The 24,587-nt window shown below is 36.9% G+C and overlaps 1 protein-coding gene across 1 annotated transcript in view; it reads left to right on the forward strand.

Moving 5' to 3' along the window:
* The window catches only part of LOC114354373 (fatty acid synthase), a 43,643-nt gene extending 20,420 nt beyond the window's left edge, over nt 1–23,223 (forward strand). Inside the window, exons 13-40 of the mRNA XM_028306731.1 lie at nt 471–654; nt 3,419–3,567; nt 7,732–7,913; nt 8,349–8,468; nt 8,679–8,788; nt 9,194–9,384; nt 9,891–10,054; nt 10,132–10,380; nt 10,454–10,571; nt 10,677–10,940; nt 11,036–11,333; nt 11,409–11,554; nt 11,632–11,778; nt 11,864–11,967; nt 12,337–12,487; nt 12,789–12,960; nt 13,179–13,291; nt 13,376–13,540; nt 13,621–13,808; nt 14,043–14,198; nt 14,467–14,715; nt 15,024–15,159; nt 15,646–15,814; nt 16,111–16,261; nt 17,463–17,610; nt 17,996–18,172; nt 22,105–22,207; nt 22,565–23,223. Coding sequence (XP_028162532.1) covers nt 471–654; nt 3,419–3,567; nt 7,732–7,913; nt 8,349–8,468; nt 8,679–8,788; nt 9,194–9,384; nt 9,891–10,054; nt 10,132–10,380; nt 10,454–10,571; nt 10,677–10,940; nt 11,036–11,333; nt 11,409–11,554; nt 11,632–11,778; nt 11,864–11,967; nt 12,337–12,487; nt 12,789–12,960; nt 13,179–13,291; nt 13,376–13,540; nt 13,621–13,808; nt 14,043–14,198; nt 14,467–14,715; nt 15,024–15,159; nt 15,646–15,814; nt 16,111–16,261; nt 17,463–17,610; nt 17,996–18,172; nt 22,105–22,207; nt 22,565–23,136 — 5,076 coding nt within the window. The 3' untranslated portion in view covers nt 23,137–23,223. The remainder of the gene's footprint in view (nt 1–470; nt 655–3,418; nt 3,568–7,731; nt 7,914–8,348; nt 8,469–8,678; nt 8,789–9,193; nt 9,385–9,890; nt 10,055–10,131; nt 10,381–10,453; nt 10,572–10,676; nt 10,941–11,035; nt 11,334–11,408; nt 11,555–11,631; nt 11,779–11,863; nt 11,968–12,336; nt 12,488–12,788; nt 12,961–13,178; nt 13,292–13,375; nt 13,541–13,620; nt 13,809–14,042; nt 14,199–14,466; nt 14,716–15,023; nt 15,160–15,645; nt 15,815–16,110; nt 16,262–17,462; nt 17,611–17,995; nt 18,173–22,104; nt 22,208–22,564) is intronic.
* Nucleotides 23,224–24,587: the final 1,364 nt, after the last annotated feature.

The raw sequence follows: 24,587 nt of genomic DNA on the forward strand, positions 1-24,587 counted from the left end.
CTCATGACTTGTGACGGACGTTCCACGCTTCTTTGGCGTGCGTGGCCTCCACTTCAGAAACTTGCTGCCCCGTCGACCGTCAGTTCGTCAGGTGTACTATGTACCCTGCCTATTGCCACTTCAGTTAGCTAATTCGTTTGACTATTTATAATTTTCTCATAAATCATCAAAGTTACATTTCCTACTAAAGCAGGTTATTTCAAGGAACGCGACATAAATACTCATATCTCTGTGTAGTTACTTACTACCGTGTCTGTTATTATTTATATCTTTTTCTGAAGTACCTATAACTCAGGTAATTGACAAGCAATAGACGAGCTATATTCGGAACTCCCAATTTTTTTACAAATTGAATAAGTAGGTTATTTGAATTTTGCTCATAATAAGCGAGTTATTTATTTGGAACAACTCCTTCAACATCTACCTACTCATATTTTACCAAATGACCATTATAAATCTTGCTCCAACAGATCCTGCCCATGTGTCCACCAGAAATAGAAGTGGCTTGCCACAACAGCGGCGAGTCGTCCACCATTTCAGGACCAGCTGACGTCATGAAGGAATTCGTGGCGGATCTGACGAAGAAGGGCATCTTCGCGAAGGAGGTCCCCTGTTCGAACATCGCTTACCATTCCAAGTACATTGCTGGTGCAGGTACGTTAAGCAGAACTTAGATTTACTACTGACAAAAAACTGTCAGTTTTAACTTTCCCCCGGGACAAACTTGACCTTCACTGGTTAGATTTTTATTGGCGGCCAAGCTTTAGATGTTGGCTACACCGGAGTTGTAGCGGTGGGAACGAGAGGTGGTAATAGTCCCGTACTGACCAAAAAATCATTTATGATGTTGATTTTTTTATGCTGGACAAGGCAGGTATTTTACCGCATTCGCACCTGGTGTTAAGTGAGATGCAGTCTAGGATGGTACATATCTGCCCTGTAAGTTATCTATTATAGATACCGTATTGTAAACCCTTTAATAACAGGTTGATTAAGGTGAAGAAGTTTCTTGCGATGCTTCTTCTCAGCACTGAATTATCCTGAAGCAATTGTAGAGTTAAAGTAATACTGCAACATCTAATAATAATAAATCATTTATTGTTCTAATTGTGCTGGTAAATACAATTCAAGTCAATTCATAAATTTCCTGACAATTAGCCTTGTAGAAGCGTTTTTAAGCTTGTTTGTAGAATATAAATTCTACTGCCTACGACGGGATTCAAACCCGCAACTGCGCAAACTACCAAGCTAAGCTGCGTCCAGTAAAAATGAGCATAGATAATAATAATATGGGACATTATCACTCATCAATAGCTCTAACTAAGTGTATAATTGGTCATCTATGATACTCGAGTCCAGTTGAATAGGCATTCGAAATAATCCCTAGCATCAGAGGGAGGGTCCTAATTCGTGCCTTTGTCTAGTTCGTAAATAACAGGGTCAGCCATTGTTCGAGCTAGACAATCGTTACAACGAGTGTGTCACGATCTTTTGTCTGTATTGCGTATTGTGTACGGTTGTGTAACCCTTGAAACGGTAATTGGTATTGACATTGCGTTAGTAATTAAAATAACAACGTTGTGTGTTAAGATAATATGTAAGGAGGGCCTGATTTCTATGTAGTATTTTTTGCAAATATAGTCCAGTCAATGAATGCCTTAACGACGGTGTAGAGAGAAATCCGTGGAACACAATTTCTGACCTCGGGACTTTATTTAGCCTAGTTAGGTGGTGAACATAGCAAAAGTCCCCGCCCTTAGCCCTTGAGCCGGCGGGGAGAGGGGGGTTTAAAGGTACCACTTTTCGGTTTTTCGCTTAATCCTCGGAAACTATGCGTCCTAGTGACATGACTACTATAAACCAAAAAAAGCTTATTCAATTTGCTACAGGTGAGACAGTCAAGTTTTTCTATATCTTGTATAGTTTTTGCGGCATCTGCTCTAGAAGGTCTGTAAAATTGGAAATTTTATTGTTGTCTTACATGTTCCTTTCAGGAGAAAATCAACTAAATCAACATTGAGCAAACACTATAGACATGCGGGAGCATGTTAAGCTTAGTTGCATGGAGGGGACTGCACCGTGCGTATATTTAGACGAACCAATTAGAGCCACTTTTGACTCCTCATCATTCAAAAACTACTGTGCATTAACACTTCAAATTTGGCTCATGTATTGAGACTTGCAAGATATACATCAGCTTCAAATTTCATNTATAGAAAAACTTGTCAATCTCATCTGTAGCAAATTGAATATGCTTTTTTTGGTTCAAAGTAGTCATGTCACTAGGACGCATAGTTTCCGAGGATTAAGCGAAAAACCGAAAAGTGGCACCTTTAAACCCCCCTCTCCCCGCCGGCTCAAGGGCTAAGGGCGGGGACTTTTGCTATGTTCACCTCCTAACTAGTCTAAATAAAGTCCTGAAGTCAGAAATTGTGTTCTACAGTTTTCCATCTACAATATGTAACGGAAACACCGTCCGATCCATTAAGGTGTTAATAGGTATCGAGTTAAGATTCGATTTGTGTAATAATTTTCATAAAATATTATTTAAAAAATACCCCATGAAAAATAAATACAAAATTTACAAAAATAAAAAAGCTTACATGGCAATTCGAACGGCAGTGTAGAGGGTACGCGGGAGGGGTAGAGATGCGCCGGCACGTCATAAGGTCATGACCCCCAGCGTCTTAAAAAAAGCCGCGCGGCGACAGAGTGTTAACGCTTTTTGAAAATTTCCCCGTTGTAGGGTAAATCATTGCTAAACTTATTGACTTTAAAAATCGATAAAAAAATTGTTTTTATTAATTACGTGATTTTGATACTTGTTTTGGTAATGTTGTTAAAGCTACTTTATGACCCTTTCGGATCGGACGGTGTTTTTGTTACATATTGTATAATGCTTTATCGACTGGACTAATAGTTCTTATAGCATGCCAAATTCTACGTATTTTTAAATAACAGCTGTCTGAAAGTTTAGTTTTGTATGAGTCGTGCCAAATTTAGATTAGCGTCTATGAATAAAAATCATTAAAAGGTTTTCTCATCTTTCTCAATGACTACAATGTGATGTTTAAATGGCCAGTTAAATAAAATATAATCTTATTAGTTTTCGACCCCGAAACATTGAATTTTCTGATAGAATTAGTTTATTCTTTATCTTATTGATATCGTTTGAAAGAGCTCGTGAAGCACTTTCAGGATCAGTAACCAGTTTTTCGGTCACTTATCGTTTCCACCCTGTATTTAGGCACAATTACATCATCATCATCATCATCTCAGCCGTAGGACATCATTATCACAAATATCGCAGGTTCAACCTAAGACAACAATTTCATAATTATCTTATTGTTACAACCTAAACGTATAAGGTGTGGTAAGTGTGTAAGTCCTTTTCTCATAATCTTATTTCGTTATCAAGGGCCTGCGCTTCTACAATATCTGAGCGAAGTCATCAAAGAGCCAAAGGAACGGAGCGCCAAGTGGGTGTCCACTTCAGTGCCCCAAGAAGAATGGGAAGAGCCTAAAGCCAAGTATTCTTCAGCAGAATACCATACAAACAACTTATTAGTAAGTGCAATTAATTTTGAGATTAACCCACTAGACGTTAGGTATTGTTAATTTCTTCAATAATTAATTCTACACTCGAAGTAAATTACATTGAAAACGTTATTTCCTAGACCTGAATTTAATTTAAATTGTATTAAAATCTAAGTCAAGGTATTTATTTGCATAGAATAGGTTTATTCAAATTACAAACTAATTATCATCTCATAATAATAATAATGCTTATTTAAAGCACATGCTATGCACAACGATTTTTAAGAAAGGACAATGTTCTTTCTCCATACATTGTTCGCCGTTAGATCAACAGTGCCGAGAAAATACTTTCTAGGTTCTAAATGACACAAATCTTTATGTAAGAACAATTCTGTACCCCCAGTGAAAAGGGATCTAACTCGACTTAGATCAAAATTGACTTTATAACATAATGTGAATCTCTGAAAAATTAGCTATTTTTGTATCTAATCGGTATGTTTCTACGACGTATAGAAAAGAAAATAATTTTGTGCCAAATGATACAAGTAAGGCTTTGTGAACCAATTTTGAGTTTTCTTTCGTGTATATTGATACATGTCTACTTTTAACAAAGTGTACCGGAGGCTTCTTTCAATTTTTTATTGTGTCAAGAGGTACGACTCGTGTTACTACTTTTTACACGATTGAAGTTGTTCAGATTGAATTTGTGATTAACAATATAAGATGACTCATATTAATATACACAAAAAAAACTATGTATTGTTGGTTGGTGAAAAAGAATGTAACTTAATTTATATCACAAAAAGTAAAAGACAAATGATTATTTATTTTGTGTATAATGATTCAATTAGACTAATACCATTAACCACAAAAGTTTCGTACATGTGTAAAATGTTATCAGTTACTTAGATCAAAAACATTTGAAAATCGCAACTAATGATTTGGTTAATTATTTGGTGTAAAATGATATAACTTAGCCCAATTGTCAGATTAAAGGAAAACATAATGCGTAGTTTATAAATCAAAGAACTTTAGTTAATAGTTTTAATAAATAATGGTTAACATCTACTAGTAAAACATATAATTGAATTCATAGTGCCTAACGTTGTCAATAAAAGTACTTAATAAGTGCATTATAGAATTTACAAGAGCTCCAACTACCAGAACTCTTTATAAACAAAACTCATCACCTTAGACAATAAATTGAACTGGGCGAGTCATGTCGAGAACAAAATAAAAATGGCCTGTATAGCATTCCATCAGTGCAAGAGACTCATTGGTAGTAGATGAGGTCTCAACCCAAAGATAACACTGGCTCTACACGTCGGTTATATGGCCCTCTTACACAAAATATTATAGATCACTTGTGTGGTGGCACAGAACACAACTATCAACAGCAAGATCAAAACTCCAAAGCCTGCAACGCCTAGTAAGCATAGCGGCCACTAGTTGTATGAGAACCACTCCATCGACATCACTTGAGTACCTTCTGAATCTCAGATCTTTAGACCTCATCATTCAGGAGGAAGCGCAAGCAGCCGCTCTAAGACTTAAAGGTAAGAACGGCATATAGAAGCAAAACAAGGAGACAGGACATTCCACGATCCTGCACAAAACCCTAATAAAAGAAATACCTCTCACCGAGGCACCTATCGGCAGAATTCCCTGTGTTCACTCTTCGACTGAAGATATAATATCCAGCTTACAGCGGAAACGCAAGATTGCTCTGGAATCAATGAAGTTAGGATATTACACTGACGGCTCCAAAACCCAAAAAGGTACGGGAGCTGGTGTCTTCTCGAATTACCTAAATATACTAAGAATATCAACAACACTTGATAAACACAATACAATTTTCCAAGCAGATTGCAATCAGAGCAGCACAGGCGGTTGCAACCATAGACATCCGAGGTCTGAATATAAAAATAATCTCAGATAGTGCAAGCAATACAAAGCAACTTAATATACTACATTATAATACTTATATTGGAATGCCATGACGCGCTCCTAAGTCATTGCAGATGCCAATGGCGTTACCCTGCACTCTTGAAGTGGATCAAAGAACACAGTAACTCCTTGGGCAACGACGTAGGCAAACAAAAGATGCAGTTGTGGATATTATATCGAAAAAGTTAATGACTCATAAGACTTAACAGGGACAACATCCGCAAGGTCCTAAGTGTAATAACAGGTATGTTAAACAAACACCTACACAGTATAGCTGTACAGACAGCCTNTTGTCTTCGTTTATTTCAAACGTGTGGGTACGTGTGTAGATTAAATTATTATGATGCACTAAATATTTGTTTTAAATAGTCACTGAATTTGCCAATCAATGCACACACTTTAGGAGTCCCTCCAGGCAAGAAATTGCTAGATTTATTTAATTCTAAACAGTACTATTATTTTAAAATTCGCGCAGCGAACGCTAACGTACACGCAGCTGTCAACGTCCGTGACGTCACTCCGAATTGATTGTAGTCATAGTACATACTCGTATACATGGATGATGTGTTATATTTTCTTATAATACTTAGTGGAATTACTGCTTTCAAAACGTGAATTAGAACTGGCCACATAGCAGATATTTTCCTACATCTAAAGGCCTTTTGAAATATATATTGGTTATGGCTATTGGAGCGGGTACCACTTTCCATACATTTGTGCCCATCATCCTTTAATCTGAAGTTTGACTTAAAAGTTGTATAACAAAAATACGAGGCCCTCTGGCCTAAATAAAAAATATATTTTTGTTGAGGGACTGATAATCAGTTAGAGTTCTTTTTTACAGATATATTAAAGATGATCCCATATTGTTGTCATTGTCTATATCAGTGTTATGATCACAATTCTTTTTATTTTATTCATGACCTTCGACCAGTTGGACACATTAGATAGCTTCTTGTAGTATCGTGCAATATATTTTTAACTTTTAATTAAAATCTAGTTATACTGTAGCAATTTGGACGATTTATTTTATTTACAAGATCGGTATCTTATTGTCTATGATGACCGCAGTCAACATCACTATTACATGGATTCCTAACAATGAAGTACGGCATTGCCTTGTGCCGATTTTACATAGATTTTATCGACACAAATTATGGAACTTCATAGGATATGGAGCAGGCCACGCCCTAAAATGTCCGGATGTCGTCATAGTATTATGGAATACATATAAAAGACTTTTATTATTTCATTTTCTAATCCTCAAGTGTCCGTTACAATCTAATTAATATTTAAGTATTCAAAAAGTAAGAGATTAATTTTGATACTTTACTACTGTGCCCAGGAATCTAAGGTGGTTTCTGACAATGTTCTTTCCATGAATTAATTTTTTTAAATATTTTTTTTAATGTGGCAATGGAAACGATGTGCTCATTTTTTGGCTCATCGCATTAATACAGATACAGTCAGCATCAAATAGTTTCTGACACCTAAAGTAACCAAAAAGTTCGCAACACGTCTTTGTTACAATAGGAACGTTTCCTGGGTAAAAAAGCAAGATTTTTAATTATTCCGTCAGTTAGCTTATCAAAAACTATTCGACACGTATTTTTCACTATTTAAAACTAATAAAAATGTAAAGAGACAAAGCGTGCCAAAGTTCTAAAGAAAGGCCCGTGACGTCAGTGAGTGCGTAAAAGTGCAGCACTTTGACGTCGCGCGGAACTTCAACGCACTATAACTTTGTAAATATTTGTTTGATTGACAATTAAAAATATTACGTGTCCAATATTTTTTTATAAAAAAATTACTCCAATTGCAAGGCAGTAATTTAGATTGTAACTGTATGACGCTGACTTTACCTACTTTTTATAAGGAGAGGAGATGGCATCACATACAACCCAAATGGCTATTGATATCTGTTAACTATCTTAAATCATTGCAGAATCGTAGGCCCTCAGAATCGCTAAAATAAAGTGGCAGTGGGCGGGGCACATAGCTCGTAGAGCTGATGGCCGCTGGGGCAGGAAAGTTCTTGAGTGGAGACCACGAGCCGGAAGACGTAGCGTGGGCAGGCCTCCCACAAGGTGGACCGACGATCTGGTGAAGGTCGCCGGAGGTGCCTGGATGCGAGCGGCGCAGGATCGGTCTTCGTGGAAATCCTTGGGGGAGGCCTTTGTCCAGCAGTGGACGTCTTTCGGCTGAAACGAACGAACGAACCATCTTAAAAAATCATTTCTTCCCCAGAACTCAGTGCTCTTCGAAGAAACCTCCAAGTTGATTCCAGCTAACGCGGTCGTGGTAGAGATCGCTCCACACGGTCTTCTTCAAGCCATCTTGAAGAGGTCTCTGAGTGACTGTACCCACATCCCGCTGACCAGACGAGGGAATACCGACCCTGTGAAGTACTTGCTTGAGGCTATTGGGAAGTAAGTAGAGTAAATATTCTGGGTTTACTATTGTGTGGTTTGTAGAAAGGCACTACTCGTAGGTATTTATTTACAGTACGTAAAATGACAAAATGCTCATCAATTAGTGATTAGCGTATCGGAGTATTACGAGTATGTCAGATATCGTGGATTCAATGCCTGCACGATGTCAATATTTAAATGCATGAACATAATTTATGTTTTGTATAGTATTTACAAAAAAAAAGTTTTATATTCGTTGACTCTAGTATTAAGACAAGCGTTTCTTAGTTTGGGACTAGTCCCAACAGCGGTCTAGACAGCGCAGTGAAACATGGGCAAAATGTATTTTTAATATTTAATTAAAGGACTTTTATCATGGTCAATAAGTTTTGTCAATGGGCTTATTAATTTTCTGATGAAATTTTTATTCTAAACGGCGATATTACTTTTCAGAATATATGTCGCTGGGTACTGCCCAAAGGTGGACGTTTTGTACCCGACGATCGAATTCCCAGTTTCGACCGAAACGGGCCTCCTTTCACACTTCGTTGGATGGGAACACAGTGAAACTTGGTTCGTAGAATTAATTTTAAAGTTTAATTTAATTGAATTTAAATGTACTTTTGGGGCTTGTCGCGTATTGCGATAAATAACATTTTCAAGTCACTTGTTTATGGTTGAACTTGAACTAATCGAATAGTTGAATATTGAATTATAAAGAATTTACACCGAATAGTCTAGTAAAGCTAACTTACTATCGAATTAATGACGTACAATTTCCAGGCCTGAAGCAAGATACAATGTCAAAGACAGAATGGTGGCCACAAACCGTGTGTTTATTATGTCAATTCATGACGATGACTTCAAGTACTACGGCGGTCACATCAGAGATGGTAAGTTGATTTTCAATTTCATATTTTCATTTCATCGATCGACCGTAACACCACCGAGATTATTTTATTAAAAAAAAAACATTTGAGCTTTTGTTATAGATAAAAACGAATTGGAGAAAAATGCAGCTGGGTACAACTGTGATTGGAATGCGAGCTAATTTTCTAACAATACTAACTTGCAATCAGCGCCGTCTCTTACTATAATATGGAATCACGTATATCTATCATACACAAACAAGTAGCACCGACCACACAAAGTTGTACATTGTGTAAACTTGTATGATTTTCAAATAAATACGTAGTATAGAATATGATCATCATTATTATCATGAATCACCCTCTGTTGTAATCACATTGTCATACCAACGTATCAAGAAATTGCTTCACAAATCCATTCCTTTTTAGGTACAATCATATTCCCAGAAGCGGCGTACCTCACTCTCGTATGGGAAACGCTTGCCATGTACCAAGGTGTCGAATACAAAGACATGCCGGTTATTTTCAAGGACATAACCTTCCACGCCGAGGCTAACATTGACGCAGAAAAGCCTTTGCATCTAAACATCCAGATTTATAAGGGCAGTAACAGATTCGAGGTAAAATAGAGATTTATTGCGCATATATTTTCATATAAACACGAACGTACTCACAAGAACTGATTTATGTTGGGCACAAGGATGAGCAGTTGGCCACTCCTCACGTCGACGTGGTTTATGCATTAGTTTCCGTGGATTTTGCACGCGTTTTTTCTTCTTCGTTTCTGTAAGATAATGTATTCAACATCGAGCAACTTATCTAGCTTTGTTTTGTGGTTATTTGTAAATAGAAATGCATACAATTCTGTTTATTACATACGAGATTATAAAGGTTGACTATAAATCACTAATTAGCAATCATTATCACATGCATTTGACAAATTAAAAGAGATTTTATTTAGTATTTTGTATTTAGGTGTTCTTGACACTATTTGTAGAATTCATTTACCAGAAAAAAGTCACTTGAATGTACATACATTTAGGTACATTTCAACCTCTTTCAAAGTCACAGTTAACAAATTACTCCATTTAAAATGTTAATTTAATATTTTTGCGATTCATTTTAGGTAAGTTGTGAAGAAACTAAATTCATAACCGGTATCATGGAACCAGTGAACAGTTCAGATATTGTATTCCGTGACTTAGAACAAACGGACGAAATCAAAAACGATGTTCATCTTTCAAAAGAAGATATTTATAAACTACTCCATCTTAGAGGATTTGGTTACAAGTATGTATGCCCTTTTGCCGAGTAACTTTTGCTATCACTGTCCCAAAGGGCTGGATGTAACATCATTTTTCTTTCAGGGACAAGTTCCAAACACTCGAATCGTCCAACGTAGAAAGAAATGAAGCTAAAATTAAATGGACCGGAGATTGGGTTACATACATCGATGCTTTAATACAATACAACGCCTTTTCAAAGGACTCTGAAGGCTTATCTGTACCTAAGTTTATTAAAAAGCTGAGTATCGACCCCAAAAGACATGAAGAAATTACGGAAAAATCAGGATCTGTGCACACTGCGCAAGTTTTCAGTTTTTACGGCATCACAAGGTAAGGGATTTTAAAGATTGTGTATTAAACTATTTGTGTTATAAATAGAAGTAAAATGACTTATTTCATACAGATCTGGCGGAGTTGAACTTGACAGCATTGATTTTAACGACAAACCGATAAAGGAAGAAGTTGCAGATGTTTTAGAAACTCAATCGTTTATCCCACACTTCCTTACTGGAGCTGTAAACGTGAGTACTGCTGGATTGGTCTAAAAAGTTAAAATAATCCAAAACGAATAAATAAGAGATTGCTGAAAAATTTCAAATATTGTTAATTATATTATGTCGTTTCAGATTAATGCTGCTCTCCAAATAAACCTTCAAGTAGTGGGCGAAAACACTCAAAATAAAGAAATTAAAGTTACCGAGATGCTAAGTGCACCATACACTGAAGTGTCTAATGCAATAAACGGAATGGTTTCTAACATCACATCTTATGATGTGGTGATTAATAAAGTTCAAGGAGAGTCTGTAAAATTGGATGCTTTGGTATCAGACAAGACGTACTTCGCAAAATCAAACTTGTTTGTGGTTGACAATCTCTTGGTTGATGAAAAGGTAATGTTTTGTAAATAGAAATTGATATTTTCAAAGACAATTTTATGTTAACTGATGATAAATTGATATTAATTCAAATAATCATTTTCTTACAGAAAATGCAACTCATGCATGGAATTCTTCCTAAAGATTCCTTTGTAATGACCTTAGAACACAATACGTCAAAGATTCACCCAGAGTACAAACTGTTCCGAGTGATCACTGCTATGAATGTGCAAAATCACGTATTGATACTACTGAAGAAAAATTATATTGGGACAGAAGAGAATGTGACGTACATTCCTATCGTACACGATAAAAAGTTCTCGTGGGTTCCAAGGATCCGAACTGAACTAGAAAAAACACGGAAAATCGTATTAGTTTCGGAAAGGCAACCTTATTGTGGACTCTTTGGTAATAATTTCATCAATTATGTTTTTTTTTTCATTTCACTTTTAGTTGTGCTAATTTCAATTTCTATACCACCAGGTCTTGTAAAGAAATTGAAGAAAGATTATGGCAATAAGATTGGTTTGGTGGTTGTCGATGATTATCATGCGCCATCATTCCACCCCGAAAATAGTGTCTACAAGGAACAACTTCAGAAGAATTTAATTTTCAATGTTTTCAAAAAGGTTAGTTGATTTCATCCAAAATCATAATTTGATTTGATGGAAATAAAATTCTAAATGAAATAATTATTATCTTTTAGGGCCAATGGGGAGGCTATTATAACTTGCCAAGTGAGAGGTTGGTCAACATCAAGAATGCAACTCTTGTCAGTGCCATCCCTGGTAATTTGGAGAGTCTGACTTGGGTTGAAGCACCCAAACCTGTAGTCAGCAACTCTTTGGTTCAGGTACCTATAAGATCTTTTTTATTTTCACTATTCTGGCAGACCTTATTTCTTAAAAAAAATGTAATTGTTATTTTATTTCTGTAAGGTTCACTATGCTGGAGTGTCAATGAAAGATGTAGTACACGCAGTTGGACACGAAAAAGGCGACGGTGACCACTTTGGTATGGATTTCAGTGGCCTTAACCAAAAGTAAGTTTATTGCTCGCAAGCTACTCGTATACAGACAACCAACTCATCAGGCTTATTGTAACATCAAAGTCATATTTACTAAATCCAAATAAGATGTGTTAGGCCCAGAACAGACGGTGAAACGCAACTGCAACGAAACTGCAACTGCTAGTTACTTTTGAGTTTCATCTAAGTTTCTGCCATAGCGTCCGTTGAGAGACCACACATGACGCGACCAGTTTGAAACTTTCAGTTTCAGTTTCATTCATCAGAAGCATCAGAAAGTTGCAGTTTCGTTGCAGTTTCGTTTCACCGTCTGTTCTGGGCCTTAGACGTGTTAAAAACGTTAACTTGAAATGCAGTTGTTTATACACATTCTGGAATTTTCAGAGGAGAAAAAGTGATGGGTCTCTTACCTCGCGGTACTTTGTCAAGCACCGTTGAGACTGACTGTAACCTAACATGGCCGGTACCTGAACACTGGACTCTAGAGGATGCTGCTACAGTACCTTTGCCATACGTCCACGCTTATTATTGTTTGGTAAATATAGTTAGTTCACTTAAAAAGACGAGTCAGTCGAGCTTTTCCTCACATTATAATATTTTGTCTTTTCGCCTTTTAATTTGGATTCCCAAACAAAATATTAAGTCAACCCCGTAATGTTGATGCAGTGCGTCTTATAAAACCAACCTGCATAACCCAAAGGTAAACTGGATGAGAATGCCTTATGGCATTAAGTTCGCCTAGTGTTAATATTTTTGGCATTGAAGTATAAATAAATAAATAAAAATAATAAGTACGAGTATTATACTTGTACGTATTAAAAATATATTATCTTTAGGCCATCAAAGGAAGATTAATGCGGAATAACACCGTATTCATCAACGGCGGTGCTGGAGCTCTGGGTCAGGCCGTCATATCAATTTGCCTGTCGCTAGGCTGTACCGTCTTCACGGCTGTCTGTGACATGAAAAAGAAAAGGTTCTTGACGAAACTGTTCCCTGAACTTGATGGTAAGAAACATTTTCAGAAGAGCTGAGAAGTCATCATTATCATCAGTAAAGTTCAGAACTTCATTGTCCCCTCCATCAAACGTCACAGCAAGCAGCTTGAGACCATTTGCATCTAACGTCTTAATGCAAAGTCTAAGCCTTAGACATAGTTCCACAAAATTTGAGTTATTCACTCTATCTTCCAGTTCAAACTCACCATCATAATATTTTTCTTACAGAAAGTCACATTGGTAACTCAAGGGACGGAACTGTTCATGAGATGGTTACTCTCAAGACTAATGGTAAATGCTGCGATTACGTCATCAACACAGCTACAGGATCCTTGCGTGAGGTAAAGTGAAACCTTAATGATCACTCTTATTGCCGATTATTGAGAAAATTTAACAGCATCAAATAATATTTTGGTTGATTTCAGAGCGCAATGAAATGTGCCGGGCTTTCATCCAAGTTTATGGACCTCAGTGACCTCGACATGAAGAACAATGAACACTTCTGCATGTTCTTCTTGCTAAAGGAGAGAAATTATGTTGCTTCTAACCTCTCTAACATATTCAAGCCCGAAAATGAGATGGAGAAAAAGGTAAGGCTACATGATTTGGAACTTTTAATTGCTGAAAGATTTTAGGTTATTGCTATGTAATCAATATTATCTCCTTATAGAGGCTACAACTGCTAATAAGTGAAGGAATCAGAAAAGGCATCGTGAGACCGCTGAGTCGTGTGGTATACTCGCCCAATGACGTCACTAGGGCTTTCAGACTCGTATCGTCCTTCAAGCAACGGGGACGTGTGCTGATCAAACTAAGGGACTCTGACACTGCTGCTCAAGGAATAAGTGTGATTCCTAGGTATGTCATGTTACATAGACATCAATATTTTAGACAACTTCATCATCATCATCGTCATTTCAGCCACAGGACGTCCACTGCTGAACATAGACCTCCCCCAGTGATTTCCACATCGCCCGGTTGGTTAGACAACTTAATCAATAATGTTATCACTATCAATTTCTTTAGGCATCGAGTGAGATTTTTTATAGTAATTTGAACCAGTCTCAAATAAACTATTTTATATTATTTCAGAATGGAATACTCATCCAATGGAACTCAAGTTGTAGTTTGCGATGATCAAGGCCTAGGCATTGAGCTGATCGATCATTTGGTAAGACGTGGAGCTAGAAAGTTTATGGTCAACGTGACGGCTAACGCAATCGGTGGATACTTCAACACTAAGCTTATGTGGGTAGAGTTCAATTTCCCCTTTGAACAATTTTTTTTAGCATCAGTGATAAGACTCAATGCAAAATTCCTTGCCTTGTCCTTTGCTTATCTTTCTAGAACTTGATCAGTTTTCTTTCTTTATTTCATTTCTTCCACTACAGAGAGATAAATAATTAGATTCTGATGTCACAAGACTAATGAATATCAAGATTCGAGACAAACTGAATACAATATTTTACTGTGTCATTATTCTTTTCTTCTTTTTATTCTTGAATTTTTGATCCAGGTCTTGGAAGAAACTTGGCGTGACCTTGCAAATTCTGAACGATAACATCAGCACAGAGAAAAGCTGCATGAACTTGCTCACTCAAGGATCTAATTTAGGTCCAGTGCAAGGCATCTTCATCGTCCAGAACAGAAACGATGATGGAAACGAGAGCTTCGAGCCAGAAGATGTTGCGAGGAAGTTTAATGAGACCGCTATGGTGGTTGCGCATTTGGATCTGATGACGCGTAATCTTTGTCCAGAACTCAAGTAAGTAGCAGCAGTAGCTAGTGTTAGAACATTACACAAACAGTACTGGTTTGTTTAAATGGGATGATTTTTGTAAGTGCGGTTAGCCAAATCTGAAATTGTACGTTGGTAACTGTGTAAAAAGCTTTAATTTACAATTGTGGTATCAAAAAAACGCAAATATTATTATTTCCATTTTATAGAAGAATTTGGCTGGATTTTTAGTACTTAATCTGCTGTTGTCGTAGTTTATGATACTGTATATTACATTACTGTGTTAAATATTCTTGAATTATATTATATTCTAAGTAAACTGTTATTGTTTGAAGGCACTTTGTGGTCCTAACTCGCTCGGCTGACAAGGTTACAGACGAATACGCTAATTCCGTTTCTGAGAAAATATGCCAAAATAGAAACGACGTTGGGTTGCCTGGCCTTGTGCTGCGAGTCGGAGAATTGGATGAGGTAAGTCTTAATATCACACGTGGGAATAATACTATAGATATACTAATTAAGGACAATTGAAAGCACATTAGATCGCTTTGTTGTACAATCGATCTAATTACAACTTTTTCTCCTAGACATATCCTCACTGGTTCCGTTTGCAATCGATCCAATATAATAATAATATGTATAAGATGCTACATTGTGTAGCTTAATGTGCTGTCGACCATGCATGTGTGAATGTGACTATGAAGTTACAGTCTTTAGATTTTCTTGGAATAAGAGCCTAGCTTTCAGTCATTGATGATAAGTTTTAGAATATTTAGACAAAGGCTATCAAACAAAGAGTGTATTCTAAATATTGTGTGCTTGTGTCTTTTTCGTACCATAGAGGTACCTCAGGTACTTTAAGAAGTCAGTATAATTGATTCGTCTTGTGGTGAAACAAGTAACAAAGATAACTAAAACTAACTCGTATCTCACTAACAATAAGTATCGTATTTCCAGTTCAATAAAAACTCCACCTATACCGAAGGAAAATCTCAAATGATATCATATTCAGCACTCTTCAGTGCGCTCGAGTCCAGCTTGAAACTCAATTATAAAAATGTTCGAGCGTTTAATCTTGGGAAACGAGCTGACTCCGACTTTGTGAAGAAAATTGAAAAAATACTAGGTGAGTTCACTACCTTCAGTTTGTTTCAGAAAGTGGGCTGAAGCTGAAAGTTAAATAAATAATCTAGCACAGTTATGAAGAAAGATCACTAAAAAATACGAATGTCTTTAAACATACAATTTCAAATAAAGTAATTTTTCATTTTACCATTTAACTTCCAAGGCTCGTTAACCAAATAAAAGTTTGTTCGAAAGATTGATGTTTTTACCAAACTTAAGGACCGAAGTCATATTACACGTAAAAATTAAAGAAATTTCAATATTCATTAACACAATATTATCCTAATTTTTTTACAGGAATCCAAAGCCTATACAATCTTTCCGAAAACTTAACTTTAGCAAAATTAAGCTTGAATGAGATGAACAAAATGGAAATTATTGCTGCCATTAAAGATACTTACAAAGTCAGCTACTCCATGGATAAAGTAAACAACCTCACTATTGGAACGTAAGTATATCTACCTATTTAAATTATAAGTACAAAGCATCCCCAATGTTCTTAGTTTTATATTGGGCTCTTTCAAGCTCTATACATTGAACTCGACTTTAAAATTGACACAAACATATATAATTTCTGCGCGTAGGCTACATTAGACACGTTTAAGCCCAAAGTATATTTTATACCTATTTTCTTTTCCAAAAAAGTATTGGTGCCAATATTAATAGTAGCATAATCAACGCTACGAAATATTACGACAGTGTGTATTAATCAACAAAGCTAAAAGATCCAGAATTTTCGTTTTTCAAAGAATACGCTTCAGTTAAATACCTCAAATTTAACTAATGAAACTATTATTTTTATAATCTCTACAATTTAGTAGAGCAAAATGTGCTCTAATTTTTAGGAACTATAAACAGCACTTTAGCAAACTTCCTAATTAGGTTCCGTAATTATCTTTGCCGAAAATTTAGGTTGCCCTCATAAGCAGGCTGCGGTGTATTTAGTGGGCCAAACTCCCCAGGGGAAAATAATAAAACTTTTTCCCGTACGGAAGATGTAACTGGCACAAAAACTTATATTGCGGTGACGTTAGATTGCGGGTACACTGGGTAGACATTATACGCTCCCTATTACAGCAAAAGAAACAGATATAAACTTGTGGTTGAACACAACGGTAACCCTTGGGAAAGACCAATTTTGGGCTAAAACTAACATATTTGGCTGCTATTACTTGCTAGAAAAAATGGGATACAATATCATGTAAAATCATTTTCAGTTAGTAAAGTTAAAGTGCGGGAGGCCTATGTTCAGTGGACGTCCTATGGCGGAAATGATTGATGATAAAAGCTAAATTTATTGTTGTACACTTGGGCAAACACATCTTAAGCCCACAGGATGTAAAACATATCGCTCCCAAAAGATAATGCACTACAATAGATGTAGGATTCAGAAGAGAACTGTGTGCCTACCATGAGTTTACGTTAGGTGTGTTCGCTAGCGACTGCGTAAAAAAATGACATTTAAATGTATGACATATTGTGCAGCGCCCCTAGTGGCTACTTTCAAGAAATAAGATCTTCATAGAATTTTTTGACGTATTCGCTAGCGAGCTCACCTAACGTAAACTCATGGTAGGCACATGTTAAACAACATGTGGTGTTCTAAAAATTCTTGTGATTGAAAGTCCTAAATAATTTTATATTTTCAGCCTGAAAAACCTAAGTGAGTGTTTGAGTACACAGCACACTGATTTCGACAGTGGTTTAGGAGCGTTCTTCACCTTCATCGATGATGATGAATGCTTGGCCACTGAGCCCATGGTTCCTATGCCTACAATACTGAACGATTCAATCGAGGTGAGATCATGAAATCATTTATGTTTTAAAACATTTCCCCACCAGCCCCAAGAAAAGTAGGATACCTAAAATTTCACAGTGGGGCAGTTTTTATCAGCTACAAATTTTGTGGCTTCTACAATTCTCAGCAGTAAGGGTATTTTTGGAACTTTTAAAATAATAACAAGGTCAGTCAGTTTCACCACATGTTGATAAAGCTTAGAAGGAACTTATCTCTTAGATAAGTAACCTTCAACTCTATTCGGCGTTAATGTCAGACTCATGCCCGTTTTCACCATCAATCCCTAATTTCCAACATGAGATAACTATCTCAAGCCGGCCCATAATCTTACATTAAAATAGCTATGTTCATAATTTTAACACTCTTCTCTCATCTTCCAAACAGCGTGAAGAGGAATTGGACTTCCAAGCAGCGTACCTGATGCTCATCCCAGGCTTTGAAGGCCACTACCGCGTGTTCAATCACGTCTCCGAAAGACTTAAGATCCAAGCCATGACCTTCCAGCTCGGACCCGATCTAGCAAATGAGACCATCGCGCAAATGGCCAGCCATGTCTTGAAGGTATTGTATGACTGTTTGAACTTAGTTTTTGGTTAAAGGAGATCTATTTAAAATCAGACTTTAAAAACAATGAATCTTCAAGTTGAGACATCTTCTAATCCAAAGGCTGGCCTATTCCTAGGTCAAAGTTCATACTTGTATTAATGTGATTGGTTCTCAATAATGTCTGATTATTTAAACGACTAATTCTGTTGGAGGTCGTGGCAAGCACATTATTATGGATGGATGCAGGCAGCGTAAGACTGTGGAAATCCATGGGAGAGGCCTTTGTCCAGCACTGGATAAAACGAATGTCTGAAATGGGATTTCATCATCATCATCATTTCAGCCACATAGTACATCACCCACCTTCGATTCGCGGACGATATCGTAGTCATGGCTGAAACCTTGGAAGATCTAGGCACAATGCTCGATGGCCTCAGTAGAGCCTCTCAACAAGTGGGTCTCAAAATGAACATGGACAAGACAAAAACCATGTCTAATAACCGTGTCGCACCCACTCCTTTGAAGGTTGGAGACTCTACACTCGAAGCTGTTGACAATTATGTATACCTGGGACAAACAGTCCAGTTAGGTAGGGCCAACTTCGAGAAAGAGGTCAATCGTCGAATCCAACTCGGCTGGGCAGCGTTCGGGAAGCTACGCAATATACTCACGTCCGAAATACCGCAGTGTCTCAAGACAAAAGTCTTCGAGCAGTGTGTGCTGCCAGTGTTGATTTATGGATCCGAAACGTGGACGCTTACTATGGGCCTCATAAGAAGGCTCAAGGTCACCCAAAGGGCGATGGAGCGGGCCATGCTTGGAGTTTCCCTGCGTGATCGAATCAGAAATGAGGAGATCCGCAGGAGAACCAAAGTGACCGACATAGCTCGCAGAATTGCTAAAACCAAGTGGCAGTGGGCGGGGCACATAGCTCGTAGAGACGATGGCCGTTGGGGCAGAAAAGTTCTCGAGTGGCGACCACGGGCTGGAAGACGTAGCGTGGGCAGGCCTCCTACTAGGTGGACCGACGATCTCGTAAAGGTCGCGGGAAGAGCCTGGATGCGGGCAGCGCAGGACCGTGCATTGTGGAAAGCCTTGGAGGAGGCCTTTGTCCAGCAGTGGACGTCATTTGGCTGAAACGAGAACGAGAACATCATTTCAGCCATAGGACGTCCACTGCTGAACATTAGGGTGTCCCATAATTTTCAAAGTTTTAAATGTGTAACGCATAGGTCTTAGTTTTGTTTGTTTGCCTCTAAAACACTCGGAAATAAAATTTTACTTTATTTGGAGTACGATAACCCGTGCCGACTTGCATCGAAACATGTTGCACGGCAGTAGCGGTGCGTATTCATTTGTTCTCAATTAATCATCACGACCAACTTACCAGCTCTGATGAAAGCCTTAAGGAACTCTTGACATCCACTTTCCAAAAGGTATATGAGAGTGTTGACAAATTGATTTCCAAAGCAGCCTTGAGCAAGTTTAGTCAACATCTTTGTTACTTCATGTCAGAAGAAATTGCCGTTTTATCACTCTTTGATGATGAAGGTAATGAACAAACACCGTCAATACTGTAGTAAAAGTACAAAGAGAGAGTATGTATGATTCTGGGAAGATATACATTCCATCTGAAGAAGGTATGATTATTTCTATGGTAAATAGGACTAGTACTAATTTTTGTATCATGTTTTTAATGAATTGATAATAATACTGCCTTATTTATTGTTGCTGGAAACCCATTGAGTGATTTAGTGTCTGTCAAGACTATACATTTATTTTTCCCATTGAAAATTGATAAGAATTTTCCCCTGAGACCCATTTCTAAATGAGATGAAGATGTTGCCTATTTAAAAGCAAAAAAGTGCTTTCTTTAAGGGTAGTTAATGATACAGCTGAGAGAGCTATAAAGCTTATGCAAGATTTTCATTGTTTGATCACTGCAAAGGAAGAGAAAAAGATATTTTTGCTACGCACAGTGTACCAAAAATCAGGCCAATATTCAGGAGCATGAAAATCTGTATCCAGAATGTAAAAAAGGGACCCAAGGGGGAAAATATATTGTCTGATATCTTCTTTATATAAATATTTTATAAAATTTAAATATTTTAATTGATTAAGCTACATAACCAAAGGGATAAAACCAGCATTTTTCAAAATCTTCAGAGCTCAGTCGGCACGGGTTAATGTTGACGTAGAAAGATGAAATTTTGTATTTAACTATGTCTGAGTAGTACTAAAAGAAATAGAGGGTATGCATTTCAATATCTAAAAAAAAATTTTTTTCAGCCATTTATGGGACACCCTACTGAACATAGGCCTCCCCCAATGCTTTCCATGGCAAATGGGAATTATAGAGACACATTAATCCTAATAGACGATCGTTACAGATTGCATTTATTCAACAGGAATAATTATCTTCTGTGAATGTTTTAACATTATTCGTAGTAGTAAAGACAAAGGACTAATTCAAGCCGCAGTTTTTACAAAATCGTCAAGCTTAATTCAGAATTAAATAAATCTTAAAGACATCTTACTAAGACGCGTCTATTCTGCGGCGTTTCTTTAATGAAAATTTAAACAGATTTCATTGTTCCAACAAACAATAGAAACAAAAAGAGGCGCTACATTGAGACGTTCTAATTCTGTTAATCTTTTAATTTAAAAGTTTAACTGCCTACTGTGAGTTGCTAAGCCTCGTAATATTTACGTTGTGTATCAGTTATTTATTCTTCTCAGTTGCCCGTCTGATTGTTTTCACTTCTGCAAACAAAACTCGGAACGGTCCCAAGTTTCTTTGTTTGTAATTAATTTCTACGGCTTCGTCACAGTGAAGGCCCCGACAATACATATAAAGGGTAGTTCGCATGTTTTTACAACAATAAAGGCAAAAGACGCAAAACATAAAGCTTTAATATTTCCAAGAAACAACTTCTAAGAACTCAATCAACTCAACGTCTAATAATTGGTGAAAATAAATAAATAAATAAAATAAAACTCTTCAAATCTAGTCCTGAATAAAATAAAGAATTGGTTTTCAATTGGCTGATTATTAGTAGTTTTAGGCTGGGTTGTACCATCTTACTTTAATTTTAACAAACGTCAAAAGTCTGTCAAACTCCATACAAAAACACCGGTGATATAGTTACAGTTAATATAAGGCAGTGCAACTATTATAATCATATATACCTATTGTCAGTCAATTGATTTGACAGAATTGTGACGTCATACCTCGAAATTGCTAAACAAGTATGTGATCGGTGAATTTTGACAGGTCATGAAAAGTATGTCAATAGACGGTGGTGTAAATGACCCAATTATTACTAAATTGATTTATCAAACCCTTTCAATATTTGCGGTATGAGGAGCCAAGCTATCAATACGCTTCCTTATTTCACCAAAATTTTCGCCAAGTGAATGCCCTTTTGACGGACTTAACGCAAAATATTGGAACTCTTTGATAGCATTGCTTATTAGTCCGCGACAGTAAACTTTGGCAATTTTGAAAACCAATATGGTCGGGTAACATTGACACTGAACTTTCTGTGGCCCTAGTAATGTTGGTAAAACTTTAATTGATTAATTGCAAAGTGGAATAACGTTGTGTGTTCATTTCATGACATTAATATACTTGGATTTGCATTGAGTTTTTGATGTCAGACATCGTCACATCAGCTACCTACATTTTTGTGGATAAATCACCCCTTGTACAAGTACATTAGATGCCACAGTACTTAACTTGACGTGCCGGCGTCTGTGCATACAAGAATTAATTTCCGTAAATTAAGCAAAATATCTCGTTGAGTAGGGACTTATCGCAATCCAAATTGAATACCTGATAAGGCACAAATAGGCTTGCACTAAATGATTAATGAAGGAGAATTTTGCTTGGGTATTGATTAAAAATACAAGACAAAACCTACCGTGTACGTTTTCTTTGTTTACAGTCCGTGAGAGCGAGGTTCGAGCTAAAATCAAAGTTCTACCTTTTGGGGTATTCGTTTGGAGTAAACGTTGCTCTTGAAGTTGCGGCTTTGATGGAGAAAGAAGGTTGGTTTCATTTAGTTATACCTCATGATTCAACAAAACTTTCAAAATATTTCTCGTATGAACATGAGATCAACGCGGGGCTAATTACTTTTTGAATAAATAAGATTACGTCACCTTTTAAACCAATTTCAATATCTCGCAAACCACACTGACCAACGCAATCTATTTTTACCGTTAAATTTTATTGGACCGTTGCACTCCTCGTAAAATAATACGGCCGAAATATAATTATTATGAAGCTCAGATTTTATTTCCATTTTTTAAATTACGGACCGTTGAGTTCAATTATGAAAATTCGGAATTCATTGCATTGGTCTCGTTTAAAAAAGTGTATTCAAAATTGAACTTTGTTTTCAGGGCACGTAGGCAAAGTTTTCTGTCTGGACAGCAGCCCAGACGCGCTGCGAGTGCATCTCGACTCCTACATTGGAAACCTATCAGACAACCGACTACAGAACGCAATCGTCGAACACTTATACCGCTTTATGTCAGGAAACGACAACGAAGAATTTAAGAAGGAACTGGAAAAACTTGAGGACTGGACAGCGAAGAAAGAAGCGTGCGTGCAGAAGCTAAAGGGGCTTGTGAAGTACTCTCACCAGTACCAGAAACTAGTGCTTGAAGCAGCGTACAAAAGGATCAAGATGGCAAGAGAATATCAGCCGACCATGAAACTGGACTCGGAGATAATTCTCATTAAAGGCATACCTCATCCTAACGCTCAACAACTCCCAGAAGACTACAATCTATCAAAGTACACAAACCAACCAGTCATCGTGTACAACATCGAATCTGACCACGCCTTAGCTCCCAATGACAGTAGAGTATCCAACATCATCAACAGAATGCTAGAGCCAGAAGTGGTAGAATATTTCAACAAGAAGAACCTATGCCATGTGTACTTCTCTGATAAATTCAAGATGCTGTAAACTAGTACATTAATTTCACTTAGCTTTAATAAACGGCCACTAATTTATGTTAGGTTAAGTTTTAATTATTAAAGTTTGTGAGTTTCAAAACTGTTTCATTTTTTACACTTCTATATTTCCAGATAAAATAATATCTTTATTTATATCATTTTCATGATTCGTTTTTCAAAATGAGCAACAATATCACTTCTGTGGATAGAATTTACTTTCGAATTTCGATCACTTCAAATATGAATTTGCATCACTCAACGGCTCGGCGCAGTCGCTACAATTTTACTCGTAAAATTATAATGATAATGCAGGAAAATCAAGATTGATAACCAAACTCAATAAATTCTCATGTTAATATTGTTTGATTGCGAAATATATTTCATTTTGCAGAGAGAAAATTTAATATTGTATTGACGTGCTGTCAGATTCAGAGGAAAATTCGAGTTCGATAGTATTTGAGTAAACAAATTACGCATTAAGCTTGTTTTTGTAAATCATCGAATATCCAGTTGAGTAATGTTATTCATCTTTATTTTATAGATAGGGCGTACAATTAAATATACATAACGACACCTGAACTATGGGCGCATGATAATATTGAATCTACAATCCTAAACTGGAGCTGACACTAATGGCCGTTTTCACCATCAATCCCTAATGCTTATGTGACTCCTATGAAAACAAAATTCCTGTTATGTGTTACCATAGATAGGGATCACTTAAAAATTGGGGATAAATGGTGAAAACGGGCATAAAACGACTTGATGATGAAGAGCGAAGCTAGAAACTTGAGTGGTAGTTATTTGAGTTGGCATCAATTTTCAGGTGCGCCTACAAGCTCAAAGAGAATTCAGATACAATAACTCTTCTATACTTAGTTAAATCTGTAGAGGGGTCAATTCTGTACATGAAATATATTTTCAAAATAGCTATCAGGCGGTGATTAGTGATCGATACTGATGCCAAAAATGCAATCAGTAAAATTTTTGTCTGCCTGTCTGTCTGTCTGTCTGTATGTTCCTTATAGAAAAAAAAACTACTCGACGGATTTTAACGAAACTTGGTGCAATTATTCTTCATACTCCTGGGCAGGTTATAGTATACTTAGGAATTCCCACGGAAACGGGAATTAGCGGGAAAATCCTTTTGCATGAAAAATCTAAACCGCTTATGTAAGACGCTTGAAATTTGGCATGCAGGTACCTTAATAAACTTAAAGCTTAGTTACAACAGGATATTGTAAAATTCCGAAAAGGAGTCGCGGGCGTCCGCTAGTACATAATAATATTAAGGCTTGGTATTTCTGCTAAAGTAGGTATTTCGCGCTGTCAAAATCTGCGCGCGCAATTCTTCACCGAAGACAGCGCGCCAAAGAGCTCCCGCCACAATTTCCAGCTACATAGTATAGAAATACGCAGTTGGTTAGGTTAGGTCGACTTCCTTCCCTTCAAGCGTCACAC

Source organism: Ostrinia furnacalis, unplaced genomic scaffold (assembly GCF_004193835.3).
Source record: "Ostrinia furnacalis isolate ACB-3 unplaced genomic scaffold, ASM419383v2 OfSCF2047, whole genome shotgun sequence".
Taxonomy (NCBI): Eukaryota; Metazoa; Arthropoda; class Insecta; order Lepidoptera; family Crambidae; genus Ostrinia; species Ostrinia furnacalis.